This window comes from Taurulus bubalis (assembly GCF_910589615.1).
Source record: "Taurulus bubalis genome assembly, chromosome: 6".
In the NCBI taxonomy this organism is placed as follows: domain Eukaryota; kingdom Metazoa; phylum Chordata; class Actinopteri; order Perciformes; family Cottidae; genus Taurulus; species Taurulus bubalis.
In genome coordinates this window covers 22,955,420-22,977,121 of record NC_136594.1, presented here as the reverse complement: position 1 = coordinate 22,977,121, position 21,702 = coordinate 22,955,420, and the positions used below count along the sequence as shown (strand labels likewise).

The 21,702-nt window shown below is 43.0% G+C and overlaps 1 protein-coding gene and 1 long non-coding RNA gene across 2 annotated transcripts; both read left to right on the top strand.

The window, feature by feature from the left end:
* Positions 1-442: 442 nt before the first annotated feature.
* LOC306738240 lies at positions 443-2,841 on the top strand. Its single transcript, XR_013771009.1, has 4 exons — positions 443-560; positions 1,197-1,247; positions 2,520-2,585; positions 2,724-2,841. It is a non-coding gene; the product is annotated as an uncharacterized lncRNA (long non-coding RNA).
* Positions 2,842-12,904: 10,063 nt separating this feature from the next.
* On the top strand, positions 12,905-21,702 carry tmem132a (transmembrane protein 132A; the record flags this gene model as incomplete). Its single annotated transcript, XM_079219240.1, has 13 exons — positions 12,905-12,926; positions 13,399-13,625; positions 13,739-13,951; positions 14,051-14,229; positions 15,102-15,242; positions 15,332-15,589; positions 15,714-15,866; positions 16,658-16,853; positions 16,977-17,120; positions 18,311-18,513; positions 19,542-19,761; positions 19,849-20,040; positions 20,791-21,702. 13 exons carry the CDS (start codon positions 12,905-12,907, stop codon positions 21,700-21,702), a joined length of 3,060 nt encoding a protein of 1,019 aa, XP_079075366.1.

Genomic DNA, 21,702 nt, shown 5'->3' with positions numbered 1-21,702 from the left:
TAAGTTAAGAGCTAAGCTAAGCACTAAGCTAAGAGCTAAGCTAAGCGCTAAGCTAAGAGCTAAGCTAGCCCAGCTTGTACCAAAACGCTGCTCCTAGCTAACATCCGGTCGCGGGAAGGTGAACTTTATGAAACACGACTCAGGCTGACCAAGCAATTGGAAACCTGTTTCCAGACGCAACGCCCCCAGATATTAATGTTAGAATAAACGGCGGACAAAACTGAAACTCAACATAATAGGCTACGACAGCGGGATGAACAGTCTGAACCCGTAACAAGCTCAGATGCTTGAAACTGAAAACAAAACACCTTTACATACACCGTGTCCTTTAACACCGTGTCCTTTAACACCATGTCTGGTCTGCGAACATGCGGCGCAGTGCCCCACGTTCATGTGTGCATGTGCTTTTGTGTGTGTGCGTCCAGATGAGGAGGTCCTCCCAGATGTACGGGGGCAGCTGCAGGCCTACAGAGTGGTGACAGCTTTACTCTGCTGCGTGCTGCTGGCCCTGCTACTGATCCGCTTCACCAGACCCACCGTCAACGCCCTGCAGAAGAGATGTGAGTACACACACACACACACACACACACACACACACACACACACACACACACACACACACACACACACACACACACACACACAGATGCATATGCATAGGCTACACATTTGTATGCAATCAGTACTTACTGACCTGAAAACTCTGATATTTTCAGATTAAGACTCGTCAGATTAAAGATTATGTCCAAGATGGAACTGTTGATTTAAATCCAAAGGATTCAGTCAGACTGACACAATAGAACAGACTGGTTGGGACGGGTGTGGTGCTGGGGTGGGTCTTCAGATTCTCATTCAGATGTTACTAAATACTGATGCATGGTGCATGGAAGGATGCCCCGCCCACCTCGAACCAGAGTGCAGAGAAAAAAGAAAAAGAAAAACAGGAATCTCTTATGTAAAAAAAGTAAAAAAAATGTCAAGTTAATGTTGAAAACCAACACTGATGGTAAGCGGCTGATTTACAAAATATATTTTCAGGGCCTTGAACAGGCAAAAATTAATTAATTTATATATTTTATATTGCTAATGATGAATACAACTTTCAGACTGAGGGAAATATGCACAGCTGATAATTCTATAAATTACCCCCGCAGCAGTTACATGCATGTTCAGTGGTTTGGTTTCTGTGTTTTCAGTATCTGAAAAGAGGCAGAATCGCTGGATCGGACCAACACAGAGTCACAGTGGTGAGACACACACACACACACACACACACACACACACACACACACACACACACACACACACACACACACACACAGTATAATGGGTTCATGTCCCATACATGAACTCACATACACAGTCTTAAAGGGATAGATGTTTTTAGACCAGATGGGTGTCTGGTGAGCCCTGGCTCTAGATCTCCATCCCTGCCCTGCCGGTAGGGAGACAATGAATTCCTTGGCTTCTCACCCGCTTTCCTGACATGTCTTTACCTGACTAGCTCCCTTGAACAATTCCACACCTTTGGCTTGTGCTGTGTCCACATACAACCACTGTAACCGTGAGAGAAACAAATCCTCTGCCCATCGAGGAGAAGAGTGGCTGGAGGACTTTGTGTACCTTCTGCTGCTGTCCTCCATGTCTGCTGACTTTAGCCAGTGTTGCCTCGTGGATGGCTAGCATTTTCAGTGTTGTTCTCAATATCAGAACGTGTATTGCACACCTCCGTGTCTACAGTGTCCTGTGTCCTTTACCATCTGTTAAATTGGGTCGAAGCGTGATTCAAGGTAGCAGTTCTCCAGCTTCCCCAGCACAGCCTCCGCTAAGACTTCAGAATGTCACCTCCTTTTCAATCTATTACGAATAGACACAGATGTTTTACTCAATTCAGCCATTTCTTTTTACATAGGATACTCAATTTAGAAAAAGTATTTCAAATATAGTTGTCTCACTGGAGTAAATTAACAAAACACTTGGTTGAGCTGATTCAATCTATGTTGCCATCTTTCTTGTCCAGCCAATCATGTGACTCTTCCATTTCCAAATGTTCTTATACTCAACATCGTATTGTGTGTGTATCTATTATTCCTCTGTTCCATAGAGACAACACATTAATAAGCCACTCTGTTGCACTGTGATATGTTCCTTCATCAACACACACCGTCCTGCTGACACAAATACAAACTCAAGCACCATATGTGGATAAATCCACTGTTGAAAATAATCCACAATGCACAAAGCACTTTTTCCTCATGTTTGTTTAAGAAAACCTAGTGATCAGCTGTTAGGAAATGACTCTTTTTCATGAAACACGTGTTGAAGATTAATGTCTTCAGTAGGAACCAGTTAAGATTTGAACTGAGGTCCACAGACAGGAAGTCAAGAAGAGAAGGACTAACACATTGTTGGTTTGGGTCTGCAAGAGAGATTTGTTGACATTAACAACAATATAAAACAACTCAAAACAAATGTATACTTTTAAAGTTAGTCTCTCATCTGTTTATGTCTCTGTTTAGTGTCTTATCAGCGAGGAAAAACTGCAGTTAAAAACAATGACGAAGAGAAGAGACTCTCCTACCCTGGTAACACACACACACACACACACACACACACACACACACACACACACACACACACACACACACACGTTAGCTCACTGGCCTCCAGCAGTATCCTATTAGTTTGAATCTGGCTACTCTCCCTGTGTGTTGTCCAATCAGCTCTGGAGCGACTGGCAGTCTGTGACAGCAGAGAGCCGTCATCCAACAGGAACAGTGGTTACAACTTCTGACACGGATCCTCTTCTTACATCATCATCATCATCATCATCATCATCATCATCATCATCATTCATATATGGGCTAAGGATACGTTTGACTATTTCTGGATTTCTGGATTTTGTTTGTAATTGGAATGACTGAGTATTGAGGATCATGTGACATTGATAAATACATACATACCATGATCAATCATCCATGTATAGTATGGTATCTAAACTCAATTTAGCAGCCTTTTTAAACAAGTTGTATCATCCTTACCGAAGTTGTATTCTCATGTTGTCGTTTTGGGGTTCGAAGGTGTATTTTATACTTTTCGCTGGGCTAGTAGTTTTTCATTGCTACAGTCTTTGTGCTAAGCTAATCTACACACAACCTGGACCAAGTTTACAATTACATAAAAAATAAAACTCTGAGCATATTGAAAACAACCTGATTCACTGACATTGTAACATAAGTTTTGTTTATTTTGTGGATTGTTTGTGATTTTTGAATAGTATTGTGAACTTGTTCTTTTCAGTAAAATGATCTAAGTTGTGTTTGACCTGATTTTTTGTCTTATAAGTAGGTGAATGGAAAATGTGGTAGATTTTGGACTGAAACACAGAGAGGAGAAGGAGGAGGAGGGAGCGAGAGACGAAGGTGGTTTCTAAGTGCAGAAATGTGGTTTCCTCTGCCGTTGATACAACTTCCTGTTTGTGTTATTTCTGTCGTTGCCTGTGTATCGTTCTCCATCTCTTCTATTCCTTCACTCTTTCTCTTTCTTATCTTCTTGTGTTTCTTTCAATCTCTCCTCATTCTTTTCATTTGTTTCTTGTCCTCTCTTTTGTCTTCCTCTGTTCTTACACAATTCTTCCCACTTTCTTTTTTTGTGGGTGTCCTGCGTGATGAAGTCAGGGTTGAGGTTGATTGTTCATTCATAATCATCCTCACACATCTCAGCTATCACTGATTGGATAAAAAAAAAAAAAGGTCAATTCTTTAATGGCAATGTAGAAAAAGTGAGATTCTAACTCATGAACACAGTCTGGCTGGTTTGTTTGGCCACACTGTGACAGCCAACATTTGGGTATTATGTATATATCACAATACCATTGTCATCCTTGAACATTGAAGCTTTGGTTGTTAAACCTGTGGTGGCTGTAGGTCAGAGTGGGTCGTCCTACAACCACAAGGACAGATGTTTGATTCCCGGCTCCTACTGTTGGCATGCCGTAATGTCCTTGAACCTGTCACTGAACTCCTGACCTCCCTGGGGCGCTGAGCTAAATCCTGCCAAGCCCTACCTGACTCATGAGCCATCCAAACTATTTATTGTTGGCACACAGTCGCACCTGTCACTCCAGTGCTCCCACTACAGTTATTCCTCCTTCAAAACGGTTTTCTTCATCTCGTGCTTTAAGAATGAGACGTATACAGAACAGAATGAAAACAGCATCAAAGCAGGAGTGTAAAGATGGAAGGGTTGCAGAAAAGGCCCACGAAAAAGTCCTGATCAAAGATATCTCCCAGATACCTTATGCTAGTGCTGGATGCCAGGACAATGCCATCTAGAGCTATATCTTTAGACAATTTATTTTCGGATGGGTTCAGAGACAAGTATAATAACCTCAATTTAACATCAGGAAGTTGGTTGGTTGGTTGGTTTTGTCTGCTTTGATCGATAATGAATGAAATGTCCAAGGACAGAGAGTAACTGCTGCTTAATAAAATGACTGGAATAGACGCTTTCTTGACCTCTAGTTTTATTAATTTACAGCAATGGCGTTGTCAACACCTCTGTTAAAAATGCCATTCGATTCATAATGAAAGGAAAATAGCTCAGGAGGAATGAGGCCGTTGAGGGATTGGCAGGATGCGAACAGATCAAAGATGAGTCTTTTCCTCCCTGCATTATTTCCTTATTGCTATGCCGATTGGATTCACGGGAAATGCGAGGAATGGAGAGGACTTGAATGGGCCGATGACTAATGTTTTTGCCTAATCTCTTTCTGAAGCAGTTGAAGAAACCTTTCTGGATCCTTTAAAGCTGACTGAAGTTTTGTTTGCCACATAAGTGTTGATTGGCATTGTGAGGACTCCGACTCGAAAACCCAGAGACTTGCCCATAAGATCTACTGATACAGACACAGGATGAGAAGACAGTTCAAGTCAGTTCTGAAGTGTCCAGAGGAAGGAGGCGGAAATGGCAACAAGGGGCAAAATGGGGCCATGTGGCCCAAATTCCCGCAGGAGTTCCAGGAAATGGCTTAAGTGGAACTGGCCATAACTCAGTGTCCAGAACGGACAAGTTCAGGAGGCAATTAGATTGAGTTAGTAGAGAGTGGCTCTGCTGAAGAAAGCTTTGTGGGGAAAGCTGGCAATCAACTTGATTGGAGAGAGGAAGTCCTGGAGATGGAATAATGCCGCGATCTTCTGCGAGGCAATTTTGAGACTGAAATGTCCATCAAGTTTAGGGAGGTTTGGAGAAACTGTAATTGATGTATGGACACCTTTTCTCCAGGTCGATGCACATGTTTGGAAGTAGTAGCGTCCCATATTATACCATTTAAAAATAGTTTTCGCCATCGTGGAACGCACTCATGACAATGTTGCAGGAGGAGTTTTGTATTGATTGGACGAAGACTTCCAGGCTCTTCTTTTTGCGTATACGCGAATTCAATTCAAATACAACTTTCAGGATATGCTTTTTGTTTAATATCTAGAAAACTAAAGAGGATATCAACAAGCTTCATGAGACTTTTGATAAGCTTAGTCCAATAATGATGCACAGAAAATGTAGTAACTATTAGTAACTAAAGACTTGCCATGACGGCTTTTTTGCTGCTTTGACCAAAGCATGGCCACCGCTCAGCATGCTGCTCGCCAAACACCCAAAAGAGTGTGGTGAAAATGCAACTCCATGATTATCAATTCTCAATTTAATGATGTGATTGGATGGGTCTGACTGAAGTGTCACACAGCTGAATCTATTTACCTCCCCTTCAAGTCTATCTAGTTCCAATCCATCCATTTATTTAATGCCAAACTGTGGTGTGTGTGTGTGTGTGTGTGTGTGTGTGTGTGTGTGTGTGTAGGTGTGTGTGTGTGTGTGTGTGTGTGTGTGTGTGTGTGTGTGTGTGTCCATCTGTGTATGAGTGGGAGTATTTTGCCTCGTCCTCTTCTGGTTAGGTCACGATATGAGATGATAATCTGGCCTCATTGCAAATGTCCCGTCCAGAGACAATGACAGATGACAGCAGATTACAGCAACAGATTATCCACCAGGGGATTGATGTGGGAGGACAGAAATGAAGGGAGAGGGGGTGAGGAGAAGAGGGAGAGGGAGAAAGATACAAGAGTGTGTGACATGTACACACACACACAGATGAAGTCATATCAAGTATTGTGGAAAGAAAAAAGGAAGCCGTTTGGGTGTGATGAAGATAAATTGGAGGACATTTTAAAACAATGATATGTTACATTGCCGCTGTCTCTTTTTCCCAAAGAGTAATCGTTAATGGTCCCACATAGTGCTAATGATGAAAACCATGTATGTTTAACTGTTGAATATTATCATCCATCTCACACCTGCTCTCACTCCCAAATAGTCGAATACAGCAGCTTGGTCAGTAGCCTGAAGCTTTAAACTATGACGCTCTACGTGGACGTAGTTATGGCGGGACTGACCAGCACACGCTCACCAGGAGGCCGGTGACTGTGTGACTGTGAAACCAAAAGTCAACTTTTACTTTTTAAAGTTTAAAGTAACATTACGCAACTAAGCATGATCTTTTCCTAAACTTAAACAAGTTGTGTTAATGCATAAACCTAAAGAAAAGTTTATGAAAATGATTTAATTCACGACCACCCCCCATACCTGCTGTCTATTGTATACTGAGCTAACCCTAATGCATGGTCAACTTGATGCTGGTGCATTCAAACTGTTTTTGCCAGAGAACTAAAGTTGCTGTTGAACTTTATGTGAGCAAGCTAATTAGTGTAGGGATATAATAACGAGCCAATATAATATTAACTGCTGCATCGTTTACGTCATTGGTACACAAGTAAAAGTAGGTGTATATGACTGACAATGACCGCCAATGAAATAAAAATGAAAAGTCTATTTAAAAGTCAAGAGTTCTGTAAATTGTAAACAATGCAAATAGTGCAAGGAAATAAAAACTGAAATATTATTCATATACAGTATGTACGTGTAAAGAGCTCTTTCTCCCGTTTACACAGGATGTAGGATCTATATTGACAGTGACAGATGTGCATGTTAAAAAAAATGGTGGATTAAAGCTGAAATTTTAATCTCCAGTGGCAGCGGTTGATATTTTGGTGTTAGAGGGTTATTGACAGAGTATGAGAGTGACACCCTGCAGGAAGATCATGCTCAGAGCAGTTCTGTTTCTTTTGGTCATTTTTATGTTACAATATAATGTGTTGGACAAGAAAACAGGCCAGCTCAGCAATAACACTGATGTCTAGGAAAACTTGTTCCAATAATCAAAAAACATTTTAAAAACATTGAAATTTGAAAGCGCCTCTCGTGAACTCAAGGACTCTGTACAAAATGGAACTAAAAACATTACTTTCTCTCAAAGGCTCTCACGTCACGTTTGTGAGGGAGGATCGAGGAATCTCCTAAAACTAGAGATTATGTGGATTCCATAGATGTGTTTTATAGTTCCAAGGTAAATACAAATGTTATGATGCACTGGGAGCCGGGGATCAAAAAATCGCTGGCCTTAGTGAAGTAGGCACTACAGGAGCAGAGCAGGAGGTTGTGAGGCACACAGGGATTTGAGAGGATTGGAAGGACATTTAAAATTTGTTTAAAACATGATTATTTATTTATCAATACTTTGTTGTGGGAAAAAAATACTGCGATAGTCTATTAATAATAATCTATATCGATATTTTTGCACAGCCCGAGACAAGTAGTCGTCCAACTCTTGCGATAGATATACTGTGGCTAAATTGAGCTGCGGAAAAAAAAGGGGAGTATTTAAGGTGGGATGGGTGAAACTAGGGCTGGTGCTGCTGGTGGAGTTGCTATCACGTCATAGCAAGTTGGAAGCAAAAATGTCCGATAGATGGTAGCTGGGACAGAAAAAGGTAGAAGCAAGAGAACAAAGGATGCTGGGATGGAGGGTTGTAACTGAAGTCTGGGGGAAAATAGGGTGTGTAACGGGTCGCATCTGGACCCAAGTGCAACACACACACACACACACACACACACACACACACACACACACACACACACACACACACACACACACACACACACACACACACACACACACACACACACACACACACGACTCCAGGGATCTCTGACCTTTTATTTGAATCTCCGGAAACAGCAGGCAGAGGACAGTAGAGTCAGGATCAGAAAGGCAGGTTGTCACGCGGTAATTTAAGGAGGACCCAAGAGCCACAGCAACAGTTCAAAATAATAATTTATTCCAAACAAAAGACAAGGCTTCAAAAACACTAATAATCCAAACCGTTAGGTAGAACACGGAGGAACACACAGTACAATCCGACAAGGGGACAGGAGACAAACAGGGTTTAAATACAAGAGGAGGGTAACGAGGAACAGGTGGAAACAATCAGGGCAGCACAGGTGAAAGGAATACACAATCAGGGAACAGGGCAGACAGACAATCACAGACAATCACAGGGACAGGAAGTTCAGAAACACAGAGGACACACAAGACAAGGACTTCACAATAAGACAGGACACCAAACAAACCAACATCATAACACAGGTAGGTTCACCAGGAGTCAGGTGTAGAGAGTCTAACAGGGCCAGGCAGGGTCAGCAACAGGGAATCAGTCTGTGAACGAGTGCTGGAGAGTGAAGAGGATGTGGAGCTGAACTGTGACAAGGTGAGGTGTTTCTCAGACAGAGAGAGCCTGAAGAGGGTGGATTACGACCTGGCCCTCTGAAAGGACTGAAATCCTCGGCGGCCACGGGGTCATTCAAGAGCCTCGATCCCGAGAGAGAGGCATTGGGAACGCACTATATCTGTTGGACGTCAAGGTGTGGGCTCTTCCAGCTGCTGGAAGGTGAGGGGCCGACGACGACCAAGTTGTTGGAGGATGGATGCCGAGAGGATCGGGGTATTTGGATGGTTCAACGCAACCGAGGTTGCTGGCGACAAATGATGGAGCTTTAGGCGGGTCATTTTTTACTCTGAGGAGTATTCAGAATATTAAGACGACACAAGGGGCAGCTGTAGCTCAGGGGTAAGAAATCTCAAGCCGTCTTGTTCTAACAGAAAAACAAGAAACGTGGATGAACGCATTTAGATTGTAGATACTGCTGTGGGTACAGTAGGGAAAGAGGGCGGAACAATGGGGTAAATAAGGACTCTCTCTTTCCCAAATATTTTGAAGAAGAATGGATGCAAATGTTGAATATATATTGAAATCGTTTGTGGCAAATTAACAAAAAGTTCCAAAAAACCCAGATTAAAACATCTGTCTCACAGAATATATCTGCTAATTCCATTAGCAGACCAAGGCCCTTAGTATTTAGAATGTGTGTAACATTTTGTAAAGTCAGTTATTTGCTATTGCAATACTTATTTCCCATTTTTCTTAATACAATATAATGCAATGTAGTGCAAAGATAAACCACTGCCAGACGCATGGGGAATGTATTAAAGTTATGGAGTGCAGTTTGAGTAAGTGGAGGTCTCTTTAATGAAATGTTGATGCTGTTTTCATATATTTTTCTCTCTCCTCTGTTAAGCTCCTCTCTTTATCGTATCCATTGTTCTTTAAGCCCCTTCTGCTGCTCCATTACCACTCTCACCATGCACACACACGCACACATATACTATATAATATATATATATATATATATATATATATATATATACACAGAGAGGTATAATCAATTACATGAATGTGACACATTTCCCACAGTCCATTATACAGCCTACCTCATGATTTAGGATTCTCTTGTTGGTATCCTGTGACTTTCAGGAATAAAGAGCTTCATTTATTTAGTGTTTGTCATTTTCTTTTTTTGCTCGTGGATATGCAGTAAAACAGCGGACTACTGTATATCTGCCGGTTAAATGTACTGGAGCATCATCTGGTTATAAAATGGTCTTGATACGTAAATCAATGTCTTGTATCTTTGGCTCATGAACAGAGGTCAATGCATTTGAACGAACCAGTAATATCTTATCATAACATATGTCTAATCATTTTTCACATCACTGTGCTTCCAGACAGTTTATTATGTTTCGACGGAAACACTTTTTCTCCCAGATTATGTTTGTTTCTGACGTATCACACGCACATTTCTTATCGAGCTTGGTGGAAGTCTATGTGAAGTTGAGGATAGATGCATGAGTGGATCAAACAAACTCGACTTTCGCCTCTGCTCATCAAAGTTGACTTATTATAACGTTACGTTGAATGTTAAACGTGACCTATGCAACTTCAGTCTTAAACTTCTTTTAAGAATCAACCAAAATCAATCAAATCATGATATTTTACGAAAAATAACCAAGTAGTTTTATTGTATTTTTGTTTTAATTCCAACTAACCACATGTTTAAAACAGCACCCATAATTCTGGATAATGTGTTTCCCTCAAAAACGTAATTAAGAAGAAGAGTTTATTTGTATATTATTATTATTTATTATATGGCAATGCACAGCCACTGTACTGTGTCCAAGTCATAAAGATGCAGTTTGTCTGTAATTACAGCAAACACGGCATACACATGTCACGTTTATGTGGGATTAAAGTCGTTGTGTGATGGTGAAAGCCACATTATCCAAACAGTGTAATACACACACACACACACACACCTACACGCACACACACAGTGAAGTGTTAGGAAACACATTTAATTTCATAAGAGTGACCTTGTGGAGGGACAACAGAGAGGATCAGAGAGGAAGAGAGAGAGAGCAGGAAAACCCTATAAGAAAGAAGAGAAAAAAAGATGTATGTAAAGAAGGGGAGGGGAAAAGGACATAACTGAGAGGGAGAGGATTACTTACCGTTTTAAACAAATAAATCGGTATTGTGTGAATCTGGCACAGGGAAGGAGGGCAGAGAGAGAGAGAGAGAGAGAGGGAGAGAGAGAGAGAGAGGTTTATAGCATCAGCAGACCAGCAAAGAACAGCGAGAGAGACGGAAATGACATATAACTGTTTAGTTGATGTCATTTTAATTCTTTGAACAGATAAGTCATTTTTGTGGAGAATATTTTTTTTTTTAATTCCTGTTCCTAGCAATGATGCGGCTCTGAGAAAGGACAAAGGGAGCCACCTGCTGCACAAATGCCTCGAGGAAAAGATGTAATCTGGAGCTGAGATAGACAGATACAAGTGGGTAAAGAGAGAGAGTGTGTGTGTGTGTGTGTGTGTGTGTGTGTGTGTGTGTGTGTGTGTGTGTGTGTGTGTGTGTGTGAGACTTACATTGTGTGTGTTACAGTATTGTATGATGTGATCTGATCAACAGTGATTGTTGTCTTCTGCGAGCATGACACAACATGTGACATATGTAGCTCTATGTTCTGCTGTTTGGTCTTTGATCTTGTGCAGAACAGCTGAACCTAGTTCCATCCAGCTGATGTGCGTGTGTGTGTGTGTGTGTGTGTGTGTGTGTTCACAGGAGACGCAGACTTGTAAAATGTTGTTTGTCAATTAGTGTCTATGATTTTACATGTGGTGGTGCTGATTGGTTTCGTGTAAAATGGTCTTCCCCTGCAGGTGTTATGTAACAATATTGGGCTTACCAGAGCTGATATGATCCAAAAGTCCAAAGCAAATTGTCACATTTTGATTATTAGCTCTGACATGGAGAACAAAATACCCACCTGGATTGACAATCAATCAATCAATCAATCAATCAATCAATCGAATAGAGCTTTTGTTTTTAAGGGGTCTTTGATCATTTTAAAGGTTTTTTGATAATAATGAGACATTGTTGTTGTTTGTACATGTTTAAAAAAAGTTTTAGATTTTTTAATAGTTAGTTAGTGCCCATGCACAAACGTGCCATGTTGGCATGTGTGCATTCCTTTTCATTTGACAAACTAATGTTTGAGAGCAAACATGTCAAAGAATCAGAATCAGAATCAGAAACCGTTTATTGCCAGGAATGTTTGCACAAACGAGGAATTTAGTTAGGCGGAAGGTGCATACATTAGACATTAGACATTAGACGAGACAAGCAACAATCAGCGACAGCAACAGTGCAATGATGTCTAAATCAGATACGGATAAAGTGCTCAGACAACAGATAACATTAATATAAGTGTTTGTTAAAGTGACGTGTGTGTTTAAGTTTAAAGTTAAGTGTATGTGGCATGAGTGTTTGAATATGAATTGTGCAGTGGAGTGACCGGTAAGAAGAGAGAAAGGAATAAAAATAAAAATAAATGGTCCGAAAGAATGGTCCGAGAATAGTCCTGTGATGGTAGAGTCAGTCAGTGGGGAACCCGGGCTCTGTTGATGAGCCCGACTGCCAACGGGAAGAAACTGTTGGTGAGGTCTTAGTCCTGATGGACCTCAACCTCCTGCCAGAGGGGAGGGACACGGACAGGTTGTGTCCAGGGTGAGAGGAGTCAGCTGCGATCTTTCTTGCCCGCTTCAGTGTCCTGGAAGTGGACAAGACCTGGAGGGATGGCAAATTGCAGCCAATCACCCTCTCCGCAGAGCGGATGATGCGCTGCAGCCTGGCCTTGTCCTTGGCAGTGGCTGCAGCAACAGGAGGAGCAGGATATGTCACTCTTACCTGTCTTAAAAACTTGAGAGCCCTGCATTAATGTAGCATTTACGTGCTGGTTCTGGAGCTTTTGACTATATCACATGTTTTTCATCAGCAACTGAAATTTGCTCAACTGTCTGTCTCAACATGTTCTAATGTTCATTATTCTGAGGACTTAATTTCCATAAAAGTTGAGCTTCACATGACCTGCTGATGAGTACCTGTATTTCAGTTGAAGAATACGTTATAAAGTACAACAGGGTTCGGGAAATACACTTGAATAAGTAAAATGTCAACCATTTACTGCACGTTACTGCATGTATTGAATGTTTCAACTGGATGATAACATTTAATACTGAAAGGTTTAATATTTTTGCATCAGGTCTGTAGTGATGGCAGATTTCAGCTGGGCCGGTGTGTGGTGGGGCAGAAGAGGAGTTAGCATTCTGCTGCTCTTTTGGATTTTAGGTGAGTCTTTACTTGTTTGTCTGTGGTACTCATTCACCAGAGAGTGTAACTGTATATGAAATATGTATTGTTTCTTCCAGCTTTAGTGCCTATTGTTCCTTGATGTTTTTGTCTTACTATTTTCATCCATGAATTCTGTCACATAACTTTTACATTTGAAGTTTTTCTTCAACGATGCAGTCCAGATTTGTAAGGTCTGCAGGAGTCAAACTGAAATGTAAAGAGAACCGTTCCCTCTTTAACAGATGAATGTGAAACCAAACTGCACAGTTAGTTTCTGCACAGTGAAGGAATGAGAGGCAAAACACATTTCTGAGTAAAGGGGTAGTTGTTCCAGATATCGTAATATTGAGTTAGATAAATGTTTTCTTGACTTTGGTTCTCACTTCCTCCCTCTCTTTTCTTTTTATTCCCTCAGTCCCTCCATCCTTCATGCAGCCTCCCCTCCCTCTCTCCCTGCCGGTCCACATGTCGGTGGTCCCTCCAGCCTGGCAGTTCCTCCCTGTGTCTCAGGTGGAGCTGGGCCCTCTTTTCTCCAACTACACCCCCTTCTCCTTCTCCCAGAGCCTCTTCATGGTGCGCCCGCCTGGCAAGGCCCCCAGACCAGGTCTCCAGGCTTCATTTGGCCCTTACTCAGTGACACAGGTAATGGAAAAAATGAGCGGACAGAGATCTGTGGGTGAGTTGACTGATAATGTGAATGTTCACTAATTCTATTGAAACCCACTCAAGCTAAGTACCTCTTTATTTTTCCACAGCGCTTATCAGAGCCTCTCCTCCCTCTCTCTCCGCTTCTGTACGCCTCCCTCCTCTCGGAGCATGTGGAGATAGAGAGGGATGAGGGCAGGCAGAAGAGGTTTAGGGTGAGAACGCTGTTCCACAAGCGGGGTGACAACAGCACCCAAGGGACCTGCATCACCCTGCATGCCTTCAAGGACACAGAGGAGCAAAAGGCCTCCTGTATCACACAGGTGAGCACCAGATTCTATCTCTACCGAGTGTTTTGGCTCCGTCCTTCTCATTTATTCATTACACTACTTCCCTATCCATCTCTCTGTCCTGTTTCCCAGCCTCCTCTAGGGCTGTGCGTGGTAACTTTGACACTGCCGAGCGATTGGTTTGAGGATAAACACTCCAGCCAATCACATCCGGATTTGGAAAATTGGCACGGCAACCACCACCATCGTCGCCGGATGCAGAAGCGAGAACGGCAGCGGAGGGGACATCTTACGACTTCTCCTTCACTGAGGTGAAGTGTTAACGGCGAAATATTATGCAAATGTAGAAGGTCATACTTTTTCTACTTGGAGATGTTTAAGGAAAGGTTTTTGGGGGACACAATCTTAAAGTGAGAGCAATGAGTCCTGCTCTCAAATTGAAATATAGAGAGATAAACATAGGGAAATAAATCCATACAGCAGCAGTTGTCTCTTAAATGATTGCAGGTGTGATCATGACAAGTTACAGTTCAGTAGTTAGGAAAATTATCCAACAGCAGCCACAGGGTTTTTATGCAGGTCAGGTGAACATCCTTTGTTATATTACCTGACTGTGTAACATCACTACTCATCTGTGACTGTCGCATACATCAAAAGCTTTGCTTTGGCAAAGGCATCGAGATCAATGGCAAATCAAATCCTTTTTTATTTCTGTCATGCAATATAACAGACTACTGACACGGATGAATGTGTTTTTCATCTTCTTATTCTTGAGTACAATTTTGAATGAAACTTTCCAACAATTTCCATATATATATATGTATTTTGAAATGTAGGGGAACTGATTATGTCAATGATCAGACTATGCAGGTTCATCAGGCTGAAATAAACAGTTGTTGTACTGCTAAGCAAAGTTTGTGCGGTCATGAGAGTTTGCTGAATCCAACTTGGAACACTCACAGGCAAAAAAAAAAGAAGTGAGGATTTGAGATGAGGGTATGAATAGGTTGTTGCATGAACTTCATTATGTTAAGGCAGGAGGAAGAGGTCCATTTATAGCAGGAAAATCCTGCATGGACAGAGGTCTTTGAAGCAGTTTCCATGGATCCTTGTTTTCCTCTATGTGTTGTCGATGATGATCATCAGTTACCTGTGTGACAAATAAATGTATGCTTTCATTCAGATACCCTCTAGGTGTTGATGAGGACACCCAGGGATATGTTCCATGGGCCTTCAGACACCAACGGGTTCCCATCAGAAACCAAATACAGCTTTACTACTCCTCCTCCGACACTGTGGCTGACCTACATCAGACACCACTAGGGTATGTGAATTCATTTTTTGCTGCCCAAGAACTATTTTTTCTGTCACTCTCCAACATCTTCTCCTTGCACCAATTGTCCGTCCATCCAGATGTGTGGAGGACAGAGCAGCTCAGTCCCAGAGGCAGCTCTTCCATATCAAAGCAGTGACGCTGAAGGAGGAAGAGAGAGAGCGGAGCAGAACCAAAGAGGAAGAAGAAACATGTTTGAACGGGCAGGAAGAGGAGGAGCTTAGCTTGGACCCCCATGTCATGATTCGCTATCACAGGGGCCCGGTCCTGATAGGACAGCCAATCAGAGTGTCTTTGAATCTGAGGGCTAACTTCAGTGGTGAGCTTGTTGTCGTAAGGTAAACACAAAATTATATCAGTACACTCATTTTACATTCTTAAAAGGCTGTTTTGTATTACAGTCTGTATCACTAGCTACCAACCACTCTTATAGTTTTACATTCAAAATCTGTGTGTCTTCAGGCTGAAGGTGAAGAAGGGCTTGGTGTCGATGGTGGCCCAGAAAACTCTGACCTCTGACTTGTGGGCAGTGACCCTGGAGAGAAGCCAAGGCTCCAAACACGACGTGGTGTCTATCCTGTGCCGCAAACACAGCACCCACAAGCACACACACAAGTAGGTCGAGAGTTCAATCACAGTAGCCACTAAATGCCCCTTTATATAGGAACGTGCACACAGTCTGATTAAGCTAACTTAACAAAGAAAGTTAATAACCACCATCAGGATACCCATTATCCCTGATTGGGAATTTAGGTTTTGTTAAGCCAGCTAACGCAAACAAACGCCTGGCTCTGTCGAACCTGCTTCTTAGTACACCCCTTGCTCAAATGTCTCTGGATCCCGAGGTTGATTGATTGGAGTCGAGGCTGACTGCTAGCAGACTGGAGGCTAACTAAAGAGGAAGCATGGTGGGAGCTAGTAGACTGGAGGCTAGCTAAAGAGGAAGCATGGTGGGAGCTAGCAGACTGGAGGCTAGCTAAAGAGGAAGCAGGGTGGGAGCTAGCAGACTGGAGGCTAGCTAAAGAGGAAGCAGGGTGGGAGCTAGCAGACTGGGGGCTAGCTAAAGAGGAAGCAGACTGGGAGCTAGCAGACTGGGGGCTAGCTAAAGAGGAAGCAGGGTGGGAGCTAGCAGACTGGGGGCTAGCTAAAGGGGAAGCAGACTGGGAGCTAGCAGACAGGGAATCAGGGTTGTTTAAAAAGTCTCCAAGCCGCTAATAAAAGCTCCTCGGCCATGGCTTTGAAGTAACCTTCCAATGTGCCACTCAAGAGCTGCCTCTTTGTACTCCCAATCAATTTGCTGGGTTCACAGTTGGTTGGTTTGTACTTTCCCCGTGTCAGGAAAGGGTTTGAACATGAAAGACCTATACAGACTAGCAGCTCAGTCTCTGATCTCTGTTGCCCTGCAGTCCTACTTTACTACAGCAGGTGGTGTGTCTCTCAGTCCACGGCCTGAGGCAGAGCTTCGGTGTTGCCATGACGATGTCTGCTAACTGGTGGGTGGAGTACTCTGGTCATATAAGACCCGTATCGCCACATGGAGCAGCAGTCAGCATCTTCTCATTTGCCGATCGACACATCTTTAGCATCGCCCCCATCACAGAGGTATTTTATCCGTTTAGTCATTTCTTTAATCCTAATCCAGGGATCATCATTTCAAAATGTTTAAAGATTCATACAATCTGATCTGTTTAAACATACATTTTTTCTAATCCTTCTAATCCTCAGAGTAACACGATCATCAACACAGCCATACTGACCAACCAGCCAGTGTCACTTCCTGTCATTGTGCTGGGCATAAGCCACAATGGGAAGGTGTCAGATGTCACCTCTGCAGTCACGTGCCACTCGACCAACGAGAACACTGTCAAGGTGCAACACAGTCAAACACCAACAAATCTGTCGAAAGAGAAGTCTGATATTATACATCGTACAGGTTTGCCCGTTGATTGTGTTACCTAGGTTCAGAAGATTAACATCATCTCTGTCCAGGACAGAATAAGACAAAACATGGCCACTATCAACTCTGGTGAAACTCTAACTCTTCTCTCAGGTTGTGGCATTATGAGTACATTTCTCATTCTTCCTTATTTCCTTGAGTGGTTTACATTTTAGGAGGACGTGGATCTTTGTCTCAGCCTCACCTGCAACAGAGACCACACACTCTGTTTTCTGCCATGATTTATTTTTGTGTCTTCCTATTTGTTTGCAGAATTCTGCATAGAAGATTCTGTTGGAAGTCTGTCTCAGCGGGTTTAGCTATATATGATCACTAAGTAACTAAAAACTAACTTCAGAACCGTAAAGCGCAATGGGCTGACTGACACTTTCAAATCATTTAAGACCGATTTAATTTGGAATTTGGAGATTATAAAATGTACTATGAATTGCAGTTAGAGCTCTTGGAGTTTTTTTGTTTGGTGGATTCACTGCCATGTTGAATGCCGCTGGTGCTGTTAAGGTAATACCAAAACTGGTATTTGTTCTCCTGACATCTGGTGGGGCTTCTTTGAACATTTTCTTTTTAGTAGTCTTTTTTTGTATCAAACCTTTTCTTAAAAGTTGTTATTGCTAACGTTTCGGCAAACAGCTCATTATTATTATTATTCATTTGGAGTCATGTTGTGTGTCTGATGGACATTAGCTCTGTGTTTGGTCTACTAACTCCTGGGGGAAATATCTGGCTCTTTAGCTGCTACATGAATACTTAAAGAAGCAGCCTGCCGCTGCAGCTGGAATAAAAGCTGAGGAGAGCCATGAGACTGAACCAAAACAGTAACGTTTTTATCTGTTAAACCAAAACCATAAGCTGAGAGAGGCTTTTAAAAAACGCTGCAGAGGCGATGGGAACTACAGGGTTGGTGATCATTCTCTGTTTCGCATGACTCATTTAACTAACTGATGATAATAATGATATTGATTACTGGACTTTAAATAAGTGATATCGTTACATTTTAAAATTCAATTAGAACACAAACAAATGTATGTGTAATGTATACTGTGCTAATGTCCTTTAATTGCCAGTTTAATGGGAGTCTTCTCTGTGTCCTTCATAACCACAGGTGTCCAGCGATTGCTCCACCCTCTTTGTGGACGGCAGTGAGTCAGGGTTGGGTAACACCTGCGCAGTGGTGGAGTTTCTACTGGGATCACTTCGCGGCTCTGTGTGTGTGGAGGTGTGGGCTCCTTCAGTGCCCCTGCGAGTGTCCTTGGCAGACCCTGTTCTCAACGCCATCGATGGCTGGAACCACTTCACAAAGAGCGGGTAGGATACAGAACCAGTGTGTCTTCACTGTGGTTTATTGAGCCTCTCTATGGTTTATGCAACAGAGCAATCACCAGTTTTTCTCCAAAGAGAGTTTAAAAGAAAGGCCATCACAAATAGATTATATGTTTTTGCATACATAAAAACTGTTTTATTTCGGGGACTGACAGGGTCATAAAGATAACCTATCGTCATACCCTCTCACCTTCTACTTCCACTCTCTCCCCCAGTCCCCAAAATAGACTGCATGGTTCCCACTCAGCAATGTTACACAAAGCATCACTGGTGAACCAGACCCCAACAGCAAAGTAACATAGTGCAATGAGCATGTAAATGGTTTTTAGTGACACTTTCATTTTTTAGTTATCACTCAATGGTCATTTTATTCTCATAAGGGACTAGCACAGCCCTATCTCTGGAGAAGGTGAGTGGGCCAATGGCTGACGAAAGCTGCATGATGACATGAGAAGAAGCTTGCTTCAGATTCAACTCATGATGTATTGGCTCATTTCTATTGAACTTGATAACATAGTTTTGTTAGAGGCCACATTGTGAAATGTTTCAGTGGCTAACTATGTACTTCCTGTTGGTGGCGTTATCTAATCAAACAATGAAAAGCACAAATAAAACCTCATTTGGACCCCCCACTCCTGTTGTCTCTGCTAGCCCTAAACAAAAACATATTCAATTACATTTTCTTTGTAAAGCCCCAAATCACAAATTAGCCTCAGAGCTTTACAATCTGTACACATACGACATCCTCTGCCCTCACATCGGCACAGGGAACACTTCCCCAAAAATAACCTTTAACGGGGAGAAAAAAGGAAGAAACCAAGACCCACCGATAGGAAAACTGCTCCATAGCGTTCCCAGAGGCCAGAAACTGCACAGGACACCTTATTCTGAGATCCAGGTTTATGATGTTTGACTTATGATGTATTTTCTGATCTGCATATGTGTATTATCTCTCAGACACACTCAGATAAGTTAAAGCATTTAAGTTCTTCATGCGTGTCCTGTCTCTTCAGGTGTGTACCAGTGTATCAACGCTCCTCCGTTCAGGTTCTGACTCAGTTCACAGCTCAGGATGCTCATAGCAGAACCACACACCTTCTGGGCTCATCTGATTGGTTCGTGGATGTCACAGAGCTGGTCCGTGACTGGCTGAGAGTAGAGGACCCTCGAGTGGCTTCCCTCGGCGACCACAACAACCTGATTGGTTTACAACCAGGAAAGACATCACTCCATGTACGTGATAGTTGTACACCAATTCCGTTGAACATCTTCACTTCCTGGGCATCGTCATCATCATCATCCACTGTCTCTTTCTCTCAGGTCGTCTCTGAGCAGTGGGATGGCGTGCTGGGCAGATGTGACGTCACTGTGACCTCTGACCCCGTTACTCCTTGGGACCTGTCTGTGCAAGTGGTCAGCGGCCTTGGCATGTCCGTCACGGCTAACCCAAGCAACCCTTCCATTGTAACAACCACAGTAACTGCCTACAACATCCTATACAACCATCACCAGGTACTGGATGGATGATGATGGGCTGTGGCTCAGAGGTAGAGTGGATCGACTGTCAATCAGAAGATCCCAAAGGCTGTGTGCCTACAGTGTATACATTATGGCGTGAATGTTTACTTCGTCCTGATGGGCATTTGGCAGTCCGTGTTGTCAGTGTGTGAATGGGTGAAAGACATGCAGTGTATTGAGTGGTCGGAAAAATACAAATGCACTGTACAATCCATTTACCGAACACAAATCCAGACATTTCCACGTTCTTTGTAGATCAGACAAAGACTACGTTTCATGCTTCGTGATGGCTTTGAGCTAATGTCAATAACACATGGAATATGTGGAAGACTATTACTATGAAACATCTGTGCAGGAAGTGTTGTTTCATTGACAGTAGCTTAGCACTGAACAAAGAAAGGTAAATTAGAACCAAGGACAGTCTTGCATGTTTAGTGATGAATATGACATGTGGTTATTTTATTTAGTTAGTTTTTATAAAGAGAAGTGTATTAACAACTACATGTTAAACTGTAACAGATCAGAAACCATGGAGGCTTCTACAAAAATATGACTAAAAATGCTTATAAAAACATGGAAAATTATTAATAAAGGCCTGGTCCTCTGAATTAAGGCCACTATTTAAGAATGTGCATGAGGTTAGTTAGTTATAAACACAGAGCTAACTGTTATATATTTAAAGTAACAATGTGAAAGTTGTCAACCTAATTTGATTTCCAATCATATCCTGTTGTGTCTCTCCAGGAGGCGTCCATCAGTGTCTGGCTCCAGTTCAGTGACGACACCGCCTCCCTCCTCTCTTCCTTTAGCGACCTTCCCTTTTTCCTACGTCTCTCCTCATTGGCTGAGACTGTGGTTGTTGTGATGCCCGGTTCCAGCCCACGCATCTTTGCCCAGGGGGACGGAGGCGGGCCTCTCCTGCCCGCAGAACTTCTGGTTTCAAGCTGCACTGACCAGCCAATCACCTCCAACTCTATCAGTGAAGGAAACAGGGAATGGACGGACACCGGAGGAGGCGGGGCCAGGAGGCTGGCGAGGGGATCTGGTTGGATAAGAGTCAACCTAGACCTGGGCTTCCTGCAGCCAGTAGGGGATAAGGATGATGAGAAGTTTGATCTCGACATCTCAGGCACGCTGGCTGAATCAGAGGGCGACGTCTACGCGTCCAACTTTGACGAGGACGAAAGTGAGAACGTAAGCAGTGACTACTATGACAAAATCAGTGGGAAGAGGCCTGAACGACCCTGGAACCAGCTGGGGTACGGTGAGATGGTCAGTCGGAACAATCTGGAAAGAGCTGTGCTGATGCCCAGCCAGGAGGAGGGCGCTGTGTACTTCTCCCCCAGCCAGGAGAAGGACGCAAAGCGGGAGGAGGAAGTGGAAGGCCGTGGAGCGAGAGAGCTGGAGGTGGGCGTGGGCGCCGTCCTCGCTCTGCTCTGTCTCTCTGCCGTCCTCTTCCTGGTGAACTGTCTGCCATGCGCCCTGCGAGACAGAAGGAGGGCGACGATGGAGAAGGAGACGGAAGGAGAACCAGAGGGAGGTGCGAGGGCAGACGAGGAAGAGGAGAGGGAGAGGAGAGAAGGTGACGAGGAGAGAAAGCAGCAGCAGGAGACGAACAATAAAGAGGATGTTCGAGAGGTCGAGATCATGTGCTGA